The sequence below is a fragment of the Dermacentor andersoni genome, chromosome 1, assembly GCF_023375885.2.
Source record: "Dermacentor andersoni chromosome 1, qqDerAnde1_hic_scaffold, whole genome shotgun sequence".
Taxonomy (NCBI): domain Eukaryota; kingdom Metazoa; phylum Arthropoda; class Arachnida; order Ixodida; family Ixodidae; genus Dermacentor; species Dermacentor andersoni.
The window spans coordinates 98,995,170-99,008,601 of NC_092814.1; the positions used below are offsets into that span (position 1 = coordinate 98,995,170).

The window sequence follows — 13,432 nt, forward strand, 5'->3', positions numbered from 1 at the left end:
TCACGCTGCAGTACAAGCGTGATGCCGAACTCGTTGCGACGGTGGCAATACGTAGTGTCGCTATATCGATTCGATGCTGAACGCATTACTGTCGATAGTCACATTGAGATGGGTTCTGAAAAATTTTTCGCAGGTGTACTACGTCCCATTTTACAGCATGTGCAATATGCCATCTTATACAGTCAATAGAGTTAGTACAGGCCCATTCCCTATTGCAGTGATTGAGACATTCGGCTGCACTCTGCAGGCGTCGTATGGCGTTGGAGCCTGCAGCGCCATCTTTTTTGCTCTCCGCAAATCGCTGTAAATGATCTATAGACACATAAGGTCGTCCTCCAAGACATGTCGCGTATTATCCGGGTCATTGTAACGTGCGATGCTTTGTTTCCGTTTGTTGTTCCTTTGTTTCTATGCAGTGCAGTCACCCGACGCAGGATGTTCCTGGCAAGCACAACCTATAAGTTAAAATAATGACTCAACCGTGTAGCAGTGTGCCGTTCTCAATTTGCTTCTCATTTCTTTTCTTCTTACACTTGGGTAGTAAATGCTACTGCCAGTTGTGAGAAGGCGCTGCCCTCTACTTTCTGCTGTCTAGTTGGAGTGTCGAGTGGGTGAACATTTAAGAAAACGGGGCATTCTCGAATGCATACCCGCGTGAACATTAATGACAAAAATCATAGCATTAAAAAAATCAGACGGGCTAGCCCAAGCGTCGACTACTTCAGGAAGTCTTGCGGTACAGTCTTCTAAAATCAGCACACAAATGCTCTATGAATGTATAACTGTTAAAAAAAACTGCTCGCAAATTCACGGCTGCCATGAACGAATAGAAAACAAGCCTTGCTGTTGAAGTGTCAATTCAAGAGTCAAGTCTTGCCCCTTCAATCGGCCAAAGGAATACAGAGGCGGACGGTCTTACACTGTCGGTCCCCAAACGAAACGGTCGACCGAATGCTCTAAGAGGCAGAAGGGGAGGGACGTAACGATGTTCGTGATACTCACATACTGTTCGTCGACGAGGTCCAGCAGGGTCGAGAGGCATCCCGCAAACGAAGCACGGTGTTCCACAGCGGGGAGCACGAAGAGCCACGCCACGGCCGTAGCAGCAGAGCCAAATTCGGAGGGGGCGTGCAGGGGTAGGGGGAGAGGAGAGAGAGAGCGCGCACGCGGCGTCAGCTCATGGAGAAGCACACAAAACAGAAACACGCCCGCAACGAGCAGCCCAAGCATTCAAAAGCAGCGCCCTATACCGACGGCGACAACCTGCGGCGACGGCTGGCGACGGCTTGCGCGCACACACACACGAGCTGAAGAGGGCCGCCGGCGTCCGCGGACGGTGTACATCGTTCACGCCGGAGAGTAGCCACCGCACGTGCCGCGGCCAACGGCCGCGACCGGAAGATTCGGCCCGCGCGTGAACTACGACTGCCGCCACGCAGCACAGTCGCCAGCGGGTGACTACTACTCTCAAATGCAAAGCTAAGCGGCTCTTGCGACACGCGGGGAAATCGCGCAGACACGCGCCAACTGACCGCGTCGAAGCTACGCCCTTCGGGGTTCTACTTTGCCCCAAGTCTGATCAACACTTGAAGAATTAACGTGAGGAGAACATTTAACGGGGTTCCCATTAGCCGCGCCTGTCGTATTCAGTGCCGTGATGACGGCGCGACATGAAACATCCGCTTTGGAAATAGTAGAAAGCCTTCCAGTGAGCGGATTATAAGGCACGGAAGTTACAGCGCTCAAAAGCGATTATAACTTGCAGGCGGATAGACGAGAACTTAAATACAACGATGGACACAGGGACCTTCCATTTAGCGGATTAGAAGGCACGGAGAGAGAGAGAGAGAGAGAGAGAAACAACTTTATTTGACCAAGGGGTTCGGGCACGTATAGGTCCCAGGGACCCGCACGACCCCACTGCACGGAAGCGACAACTAAAAATCGACGCAGCACCCCGAGAATTCATGTTTGAACCATTTCACAAGCAGCCTAACAGGGCAACTTGGGCGATTTTTTGAGATCAACATATCTGAATGAAATTTGCTGAGTGCGTTCTTCCGCAGGCATCCGTCATTTCATAGAAACATCAGTCTTGAGAGTTGCGCATTTTTACAAATGAATTTCGTTCATCCCCTCGGAACACCTGCCTTGCCTGCTCCTCAGCTGCTGGCCATATTGAGTTATGACGTAAAAGGGGGTATACGCAAAGCATGCTGGAAATTAATGTTAGACGACAGGGCCGAGGAGTGTGCTACAGTGATAGTGAGCTAGCGTTGTATAGCGTGAGAAGTAACCGTTGCGAAAAGTTACATTCTGTGTGGAAGGGCAAGAGATGGGAGGCAAGTAGTGTTGCATTGTAGGCTGCACGAACTTCAGCCCTCGCCATGCGCACACACAGTTTGCGCCGATGTCGATCGCATTCAGCCTAGCTTAAAGCCTATCACAGTTGTCGAGTTCATGCGTCGACTGCTGGCGGACCTGAGCGACTAAACTGAAGGAAATTATGTCATTAGGATGAAGAAAACTGCTTCTGTAGTTAAAGTTTGACCCTAGAGATTTGAAATAAACCATTCCTCATTTCGTACAGTGCACGCACCAAAAGCTAGAAGCGACGACACGACGCGCTATCAATATCGGTACGTTGCCGTTCCGAAGACGGCCAGTTGCACTCGCCGGCACTTCCCTAAATTAAATGTGACTACGTACATCGGTGTATTTTTACGTATTCTTATGCCGACTCATTATTTAACTTCTCATGTGCACTGTTTGCCTCGCATCCCAAATGGGCAGCAAGCGGAGGCCCCTTCGATACACAAGCGTAAACAACCCGTTCAGTTGCCAACGGTGTCAATACCGGCATCTGCGATTCCGCGAGAAAACTGTGCGTTCTCTAAATGAACGATTATGAGCGCAATGTTCTAATATGTGTCTACGTTACAGAACCCACTAATTGTGTGCATGAAGAGAATACAAAGAACGATAAGTAGGCAGCATAACAACGCTCCCGTATTAGGGTCTCGCGCTCGCTGTTTTCGGAAGTACGTGGTCGCACATATCAGCGCGACTGAGTGATGCAAATGTGTTTACATGCACAAAATATGCGTGTTTTGCTATGTTCTAACATTAATTGATGTCACTGATGAGTGGCTAGCATTATATCTCAAGCGAACGACGAGCGGTCGCTGCACCTGCCGATGTAAACAAATGCACCAATTCGTGCTTTCGACTTTCAGCGGCGTTCCTGCGGGATACAAATGTGGAAAGCCTTGCTCCACATCTTATAGTAAGTATGCGAAGCACTTCCATGAGAAGGGGTAAAACACGTAAAATAGCAAGCAGCACGTATAAAATCAGTGCTTAGAGATATCCTTGGTCTTCATGTTGCAAAGCTAGATGTGGCGCATGGGCGCTGGCTCTCATGGTGGCGGGTCGAATGCGAACAGCGATCCGTGGCTATTGAATTCGTCAGAATCGTGGCTGCTACTCTTTGACAAATCCGAAGATCTGGTGCAGCTGACATCGTCACCCGAAAGTCCGGCGCGGTCACGAATCAGCTGAGCGTCTCATCTTCACCGCTTTCGTTCTCCGTGCTGACGGGACCGGCATGCCTTGCGCGCCTTCCCCGCTGGTGTACAACTCGTGACGTCACGCGGAGCTTCGCTCGGCTGCCCGGTTAGGTTTTACTTTCATTCTTCAGCTTCTTTATTGCTTATTTAAAACTATTTTCGAATTTGCGGGGCAATTCTGCTATGAGACGTGCGACAGGTGGTTTCTGGAACCTAAAAACGCCATTACCTTGACAAGGTAAAAAAAATTCGCCGCAGTTCCCCTTTATGGTCGGTCAGTGGGTTATCGCCATGACGTCATCTCTATACACTCGAAGCCTAGATCCAGGCCCCACTGCATAGTACAGATATCATCATTCGCGTAGTTATTGTCACTGCACCACAGTCGCTCACGAAGCAACTCGTGCCCCACCGCCCACCCCCTTGTATCACTTTTCTTTGACACTTGTCAAATATATAAACTGCGCAAATGCATAACCGGAGAAGCGCTTTCATTAAAATGCGGTCAGAATTTCTTGTACGAGATATTGCCCTTAAGTATAGTATGTAGTAACAGTTAAGGCACGTTTATAGTCCGACGTTATCGGCGCGCGGGCGAGCGTCGTTGGCGGTCAGTCACGCTACGTCGGTTGCGCTGCGCCAGCCGAGATGCCATCCCCTACTTCAACGCGCGCGCCGCCGGCTGCTAACTTCGGAGCATGCGCACTGTCCGCAAAAGCCCTCTGCGGAGTTGTGTTGGCGCCTTTTTTGTTCGCGCGCAACGCATTGTGGTGCGAGAGTTCCGCCGACTCCGACGCGCGAATGGCTCAGGAGCCATATCGGCGCCGGGCCCGTCGGGGCGCGCTGGAAGCCGCCGGTTACGTTGGCTGCGCCGGTGCGCCCGACTATAGAGGCGTCGTTTTCGCCGACGTGACGCAGCATGCGCGCGCGCGGGCGTTACGTCGGACTATAAACGGCCCTTTAGTCCTCACGCCTCGATAATTTCTACCTACTCGCTTCCTTCGTGCTAATGGGGAAAAGGTCATTCCGCGTAACATTCTTCCAGTCCGAAGTGCAAGATATTTAACAAGGTTCCACGGACACTGTGTTCGACACTGCCCGGAAAGCGACAATGCCCGTTGACAAAATCTAACGGCGACACCGGAGCCATACTACGTCGCAAATAGGCATGCGGGTAACCAGTGGGCACACAACGCAATGCGAATTGCAAATGATCGTTTTTTCAGTGCTTTCTTCTATGCACTCTTGAACATTAAGCATCGACGCCATTGGAACTTCAATTTCATGAGGTGTTCACCAATGTCACTCCGGCGATTTATGCGAATGCAAGAGCTTTTTTTCTTTTCTTTCTTTTCGTTTTAATAGCAGAAACAAAGTGGTAGCTTCACCCCAAAGGCGAAGCACTGATAGCGATAGCAAAGTATTAGACAACTACACGAAGTTCGTAGTTTTGTAGGCAGTATAAACTGCAGTAAGTATTCGATTACCAATTAGACGACCGCGAATAATCGTTGGCACAACGCTGGCGTGACCAGCGTATGCAGAGGGGAGTGATCACTTCGTGCTGTGCCTCGCTTCAACATGCCTCCGAAACTTGCGACTACGCGACCTTCAACACTAGACGCACGGGAAGACAGCGCACGTGAAGCAACCACCCATCTCGGCTCGTCCAAGCTTTGCACCCGCCGCAGATTACCTCCAAGATATACAGATCGCGCGCACAGCCAGCGCTGGAGTTACTGCATACGCTACTGAAGTACCAAAGTACAGTAACAGTTCAGCAACGACCGGGCTAGAGGAGAAGACACGCATCGCTGCCTCGATACGCGCGCGCATCGAGGCCCCCTACCATATATCCTTCTCGGCTCACCCTCGCACGCTTTCCCTCGCACCCACAGCATACAGTGCGCAGGGTATTATATGAAAAATCAGGCTTACGGCAAGAATTCGCCTGGAGTGTCTCTATAAATGCTATCGCAATAAAAGGCAGGTATACTCACGCCCTTGACGCGGCGATCCAACAGTAGACGGTGTGAACGGGAATAGAGGGGTGAGAGGAAAAAATCGAAAGGAATTGTTAAACACAATTATGAGCGACCACACATATAGAGAAATGGCACAAGATCATCGCGTGCTAAAGTAGCAGCATTGATTGATGGTACAAGAAAAAGTTAAGGGCAATCTGCGTTCATAGATGTCTGAAAAGCGATTAGCACTTGTAGGTGATAAATGCAAGCGTTTTGAATACAAGTCACATATTCACGCAACTCATTTCAATGAAGCCACAATAACTAGTGTGCATTTGGGATCAAGCTCGTTTTTCTTTACTTACTTTCTAGGTCTTCTTGCAGTTCATCAGGTACTGTTTCATACTATTTCAATCTTTACTGGCAGGAAAGACGAACACCCATGTCGTTTATATTGGTTTGTTCTTTAAGCAATAACCTGCAATATTACTGCACTGCGTCCAGAGCGGCCAGTGCGGTGCGATTATCACAGCATGCGTCAACGTACGCGAGTTTCTGATGCTGACTTTGTGATGGTTCGGCTGCGATACCGTAGCGATTTGGTATGACACGTATTATTTCCGGTGCAAAGGTCATATGAAGCTTCACATGTGTTAACTATGAATATTCACGAGAATTAACACAATTATACTAATTAACATTTTACACAATAGTTTTACAGGGCACATACTACAATGTAAGCCAATTCTCAACGCCCTCATCGTACAAATTTCGTAACCAGTTTCGCAACAAGCGCTGCCAAATGAGCGCCAAGAATGATATGTTCTTCTATTTACTTATACAAAAAGCTTTCTCAATCAGCGCACGACAAATTTAACCGCGACATCAATGCATTTCGCCGTTTAATTTGGGAACGCGTATTTCGACACTAGTGCCAGCCTCAGAATTCCTTCTAAGTAGATATGTATTGAGAACTCACCGGCTCCAATTAACAAATTGCAAAATGTGCTCTAAAGTAATTAGTTAAGGTGGTGAAATGTTAATTATTCAATTATTTCTCAGGCAAGCAACGCCCGCCTTTGAGTAATCCAGCTCAAGGAGTAAACTTGTGCTGTCTGCCTTGGGCAATTATTCATTTCTTTCTTTTGCTTTCTTTCATATGTTACACATCATGAAATAAGCATAACCTATACCCAGAACATACTCTATGCTCAGACATCAAAATACCCTCGTTGTTATCTGACAAATGCCCTCACTCGTCCTTTCAAACTGAAGGATATAAAGTGTTTTATACACGCGTTTAAACACAAACGCGCTGCACTTACCGACGTAAAGTCCTTTTGAAACAGCGTAGACGGAACGGCACATGAAAAAACAAAACAAGAAAAATGAAACAGTGACTTACAAACGTAACCACGCCATGCAACGGTCGAGCAATGAATGTGCATATCTGTGCACGGCACTTTCCACTGAGCCTCACTACAAGGTTCAGCGAACACTATATCGAGAATATGTAGGTAGCAGCAACGCGCTTTTCAAGGCATTAAAAAAAAGAGTAAAAGAAAAATAGAGAAAGAAAACGCACTGTGCTTGTGTGTGCCGCACTGCTTTGACGCAGACAGTGAACATAAAAAAAGATGTGCGGATCCGACGCACTGTGGGAATCGACGTAGGCGAAGCTTTCTGTGCTGTTTGTATTGACTGATGATAATTAGCGGTGATGTTGCCAGCTAATGTTCTATTTCTGCAGCGTTTAGTCCAATACGAGAGTGGTGAGTTGATGTTAAACGCTACCTTGCGTGCACCACTGCTGTTTGTCTGCGTAGGCCACAGAACACACGGGGAGACGTGTTTGCTTGAGGTATAGTTGTGCGTCATTGTCCATAATCTCAGAGGTTTGAGCATTGTCATTGCCTCACTTGGCACATCGCATCGTGGCAGAAGTGTTAAACTTCAATTGAATTATGGGGCTGCACGTGCCAAAACCATAATCGGATTATGCCGTGGTGGCGCATTGCGGATTAATTTTGACGCCCTGGTGTTCTTTACCGTGCGTCTAAATCTAAGTGTACTAGCATTATTGTATTTCACACCTGTAGGCTGCCGCGGTCGGAATCGAACCCGCGACCTCGAGCAATGCCATGGCCGCAAAGATACCGCGATTGGTACAGAAGTATTGACATGCGACCGCTTCCGTAGTGTCATAGACCTTAAAGGAACACTAAAGGCGATTACTAAGTTGACGTGGACTGTTAAAATGTCATTCCAGATACATCGTAGCGCTTGTTTCATGGCAAGAAAAAACTTGGTTTACGAGAAAATTGTGTCTGAAGGGTCCGCTTACCTTTAGTGCAATTCAAATCGCCTAACCCTAGCGGGGAGTGGTGACGTTGCATATGGCAACACCGCCCTTTACTGCCGTCAGTGAGTAAAACGGCGCCCAACAGACGGCGCTACGGTTTTTTTGGGTAAAACGCAAACGCGAGGCAATGGAGAAACCGAGCCAAGACAGAGCGTTGGATTCGCCGCTGCAGCTGCTCTTGGTCAAGTGGCGTGGACGGTTCTCAAATCTCGGGATATCACGCGGACGTGGAATCATCTGCTAATTGCAGCTCGTGCGAGTTTCGCGAGCCAGCAAAACGAGTGCAGCATCGCACGATAACGAAACTACTGAAACGCGACAGCGCAGGCGACGCTGAATAGGAGAAAACGAAACCTTTCGACCACCAGCATCGCTGTCAAGGGTAACGTCAATTAGTTCTTTTTTCTAAATATCAAATTGAACTGAACAAGTAGCATTTTCTGTCGTCTTATAATGCAATACAATGATCTCTTATTACGAGTGGGTGAGAACTAGTGACAGAATTATAATGAGGAGTGCCTTCGTCATCGAGCTAGTACTTCAACAGAGTTTTAGATTGTCCGGTATTCGGGTAAACGCGGGCTGATGGGGCGGAGGGTCGGAAGTGTAAGCGTGAGCAGCCTGTATGGCGCAGCCGCCTGGTGGCGCACAGCTCAACGCGCTGACTTGAACCGGCAATGCTGAACTGGATCGTCGTGGCTTCGGTCAAATCCGAGGCGAAGGGAGCCTGGAGTACAGCGAACCGCACCAACCAGACGGTCTCACAGATTGACTGTGACGAAACTGTTTTATGTTCTTTCTCTCCTTACTTTCTTTCCTTTCGTGCTTTCAACATCTCCTGTGGCGTCGACAAACGCCTGTCCTGAGTCAAAAGGGATCAGGACCAGCCACTTACTTATACTTACTGAACAGGCAAAAACAGCTAATATTGCAGCAACCAAGTATATTCTACTTCGCTGCTGGTGTAAATTTTCGGCAGCGGCGTAATCGTGTTGCTGCCGAAAATTTACAGCCGCAGCAAACTAAATATACTTGGTTACAGCAATATTAGCTGTGTTTGTCTGGTCGAGCCTACGTTTGCCCGAATACCGGACAAGCTAAAACTCTGGGGGAGTATCTAACAGTGTCCCGAAGGAGCAAAGAAAGCTCCGCTTTGAAAGGCTACCGGCTCCTTTGGGATGCAATGCAAGAGAGACATAGACACAACTAGATAAAAACGCGCACCCCACAAGCTACATAACAGTTATACTTTTATTTGTTAACGTTCTCGCGTCAGCTTTACGCTACAGTACAATGAATACTCAACAAACCTGCCCACCAACTGCAGTGACGACTGCTGGACCACACTGCGTACCTGTATACTGATTCCTTGGGGCTGAAGTGTATTGTGCTATGTCATAAAGTTAAAATGACCATTTCATGCACGAGTAATTTTTTCCCCCGTAGCAATCAGCAATACGTGCGCACATATACATATAGCGCACGCACAGACTGTTTGAATGAACTGCCTGCTGAAGTTTAAGGAAGAAATTATAATCGAAGGCACTATACGAATAACACTAGCGACTGGCCGGCGATATACGTAGTTGATTGTTGAAAAATAAATAGAGAGGGGGCGGGGAAATTACTACGAATTCGGAAGTAAAATTGTACAAAACAACTTTCATTAATCTTTCCTGCAGAAGGCGGCGCTGATTATGCGAGAATACCGCGGATTTTGATAGCACTTTTTTTATCGCTGCCACTGTTTCGCCGCATTTGAATATGTGAAGTTGGCCGTTTAGCCAAAGTTTCACCCCCAAATAAGCAAATTTATTTTCGTCTAAAAAGCAACTTCGTAAGAGTAACCTACCAGACCAGACTTTGAGTTTGCCTTTACCGCCCCTTCAATGACAAAAAAAAAAAAAAAAAAAGCGAGAGAGTTAACAGTACTCAACTCTGGTACTCAGCACAGTACGCAGTTTCCTTGGCTCTGCATATGCTAACCCAACACAGTGAACAATTCACCCTTAGAACGCGAATCAATGGCCCATACAGCTCTGGGCTGTCACGAAGAACTCGTGCACGCTATATAAACAGCTCGAAACATCGTACAGTCACAACGTCAGCGGCCAACGCGCCGCTCAACGATGCAACACTCTCCCTTGGGGAAGAGGACGGCAGCTCCCCACACCGCTCCGCGCGCGCATTAGACCCGCGCGCTGCACCCTGGCAGAAACGGCCCCCGCCGACGAGTGGTCCGCGCCTGCTTCGGGGATTCATTGGCCTTCGCCCTCTCCCGCCACTCGAGGGCACCAGGCTACTTGATATCGAGTGCCAGTTTGATTAATAGCCTCGCGAAGGCTTTATCTTCTGGTCGTTACGCCACCCACGCCCAATTTTCTTTCTTTTTTTTCGTTGTTCGAACGCATAAAGATGCCCCCTACACTTTGTCAGGTGAATGCTTGCAGTCAAACATACCCTGCGCTCGTCGAAAAGCTTACGCTAAAGCAACGCAAACGTCAGCGCATGCCTTGCTATAAGCCTCACGTCAGCATCCCTGTCAACTATAAGTTGGAGAAAGCGGCCACTGTTAGTGAGCCAGTCGCCGTTCACGAGGTGTAAAATGAAATCGTCAACACAGCGTGTCAAAGCGAAGAGATCCGGAAATGTGCGGGGACGGAGTGCACGTATCTGCAGAAGGCGCGACACGCTTCGAGACAGGACAAGAACGATTTTATATACCCTGTTGTAATACAAGCTTAAGACGGCGGTTAAAAAAAAAAGAGGTCTGGGAAAATAATGAAGACACGTGCAGAGATAGAGTACAAGAGACGACCCGTTAAACTCTCGTCAATGTCAATTGTCCCGAGGGGAAGCTATCCCTTTAACTTGGCACAAAAAGAAAACAGCTTGCCCTCGCCATCGCGGCGAAGTTGTGTGAACAAACTGGAAAATACGCGAACCCTCTGAGCCGAGTAAGCGGTCACGTCACGCTGAAAAGCGCAGCTCGCGCGTCGATTGAGCTGGCCAGCTACGATATTTGATTTTCGAGCAAACGGCGCCAAGCAACGTCAGTGCACTTCTACTATCCTTCTACTACTTAGCACAATTTTTCTTCCGTCGAGCTCGGGCCTGGTGGAGCCATTATAGCGTTGCGGACAAGAACCAGCAAAAGGATCTGCCGCGAAAAACAGTCGCGAAGGGGCCGCGCGCACAGCTGGTCAAGGAAGAGAGCTAGGCGCGCGCGCGCGAGCGGTCAGGCGCACGGAGGCTAGTCACGCCGGAGACAGCTGCCAAAAGTGTCACACAATATGGGCGACGTCAGGGCGCTCGCAGCCGGCGGCGCGCGCCCGTGAACCGCTGCTGCGGCAGCGCGCGTCCCCCGACGGCGGCCGGGGCCCGAAACGGCGAGGCGACGCGCACAACAAAGCGCAGGCTGCCCCCTCCAGGAAAGTGACGCCGGCGTCACGACGCGCGGCCAGCGGACACGCGAAAACCGATCCCCGACGAACAAGACCGGTCGGCCAGAGGCGGCACGTCGCGCCTGCGTCACGCGGTGAGCAAAACAAAGGGCAGGTAAGAACAACGGCCATCGGCGCTGCAGTAGCCCGAACGACTCGTGGAGGAAATTCGGCGGCAAAAGTAGAACGAGACGCGGGCAACGAGCCGTGCGGCCGTACAGATTCGGACAAGCGCCCGCGAAGAGGAGACGGCGCCGCACGACTGCGAGAGACGCGAAAGGGCCGTCCGAAACAAAGGAAGCCAGCCGAGGAGGGCACCCGAACAGACTGCGGCTCCTCTATCAAAATAGCCACTCGCACGCTCCCAGCCATCCGAGTGAGCGCAAGCGGCGTGCTCGCCAAAGAAGGTTTAAAGTCAGCACGTGCCGCGGCTGCCCAACAGAGACGCGCCCGCGAATCCACGCCTTCCCGGCCGCGCGGACACATTTGACAGCTCGCGCGCTCCGCCACGTGGATCGAGTCTCGGTCAAGCACAGCAGCGGGAGGGCCACCGCCCCCGCACCCACGGTCCCGGAGGAACGAGAGGGAGACTGCTCAGCGAGCGCCCGCTCATCCATCACGCTGCCCTGCCGGCTCAACAATTAAGTCCTTCCTCGGTTGTTAGCAGCCTTATTTACACTGAAGCCGGCCGCCCCGCTTGAAAAATAAAAGAGCGCCAGGCCGTCTCCACCTGCTCCACTCGCTTTTGTTGGGCACTCGGGAGTTCCCGCTTTTAATGGCCAGGGGCGCTATAGACCGGCGCTGCATGTAGCAGCCAGCACAGAGGAGAGCGGCGGATGGCTCGTGCGCCCCGTGGAGAAAGACACGCACGTGATGAATGAGGCAACGCAAAACACTCCGCGACCCGGAAGAGCACCCACTACCGCGACTGGCACTGCGCGCGATGAGCCCGAGAAGGCGGGAGCCAAGCAGAAACGTTCGGCAGCACGACACGCGCCCAGCGTGATCAGCAAGAAAAGCGCGGCAAAGTCCAGTGCACGTCCCGCGTCAATTAATTAGCGGGCGCCTTCACGTTAAAATAATCCATCGGTTCACAGATCTCTTTAATCACTTGCGGCGTTACTGAGTTCCTTAAATAACATTAATAAAGTGGGTTGGCCAGACGTCACCTTGGGCAGACGCTGTTTTCCAAGGGCGCCGCGATCTAAGAGGAATATTTACAGTCGTCGGGGTAGGAAAAGGGCGACGACCCAATTTCAAAAAGGCGGTGCACAGGGCCATGCATGAATGACACAATGGGTATAGGCAATTTATTCGGATTCCCACTTGCAAAGCACTGCAAAAGTTAAACTTGTGGGGGCGCAACGTCCCGCAACTGCGCAGTGGGTTACGGGGGACTCCGTATATGGTAGCGGGCTCCGCATTAATTTCGACCACCGTGCACCTGAATTTAACGTGCACCTGAATTTGAGAACACGAGCGTTCTTGCATTTCGAACCCGTCCGAAGACGGCCGGGAACAGAACCCGCGACCTGGTGCTCTGCGGCAACGCGTGGCAAAGCACAAAAGAAACAGACATTTCGTGCAACCCACGGGCACAGGGTAAGGCAAAATTGATTTTAATATAAATGTGATTTCTTGTTTTGTTGCTGTTTGGCTTCGGTGTTTATTTCCCAACGTTATTGAATGCCTTAAAAGTTTCTGTGCGCTGTATTAGCATGTAGCATTTTTTCTACACGCTCATTGTCTGAACTCATTTTCTGAACCAAGTGGGCAGCTGCCCCCCCCCCCCCCCCATTTTTTTTAAAAGTTTCTAGACATTCAAGTTACTACTGAAAAAATAAAGAATTCTAAAAACAAAACTACATTTCTATAAGCTTATCTGATTATGTACGAGTCCTCTGGAAATAATGAAATGTTCGCGGTAGGTTCTAGCAAACGATTTAAGCGTTTGTTGTGTGCGCGTGGGTGTTCGTCGTGTTTCCCTATCTCTACCCAATTTGTGGGGTGAATGTTATCTTTCATAAAACACCAAGACCACAAAAACCTGCTTGTCAATTCAGCGTGGTTTTCATGCCAATAGACCCAAGC

The 13,432-nt window shown here is 49.8% G+C and overlaps 1 protein-coding gene across 1 annotated transcript in view; it reads right to left on the minus strand.

Moving 5' to 3' along the window:
- Positions 1–5,625: 5,625 nt before the first annotated feature.
- The window catches only part of LOC126543294 (uncharacterized), a 64,316-nt gene continuing 56,509 nt past the window's right edge, over positions 5,626–13,432 (minus strand). Inside the window, exon 7 of the mRNA XM_055077904.2 lies at positions 5,626–6,873. Within this exon, the coding sequence (XP_054933879.2) occupies positions 6,772–6,873 (102 nt within the window). The 3' untranslated portion in view covers positions 5,626–6,771. The remainder of the gene's footprint in view (positions 6,874–13,432) is intronic.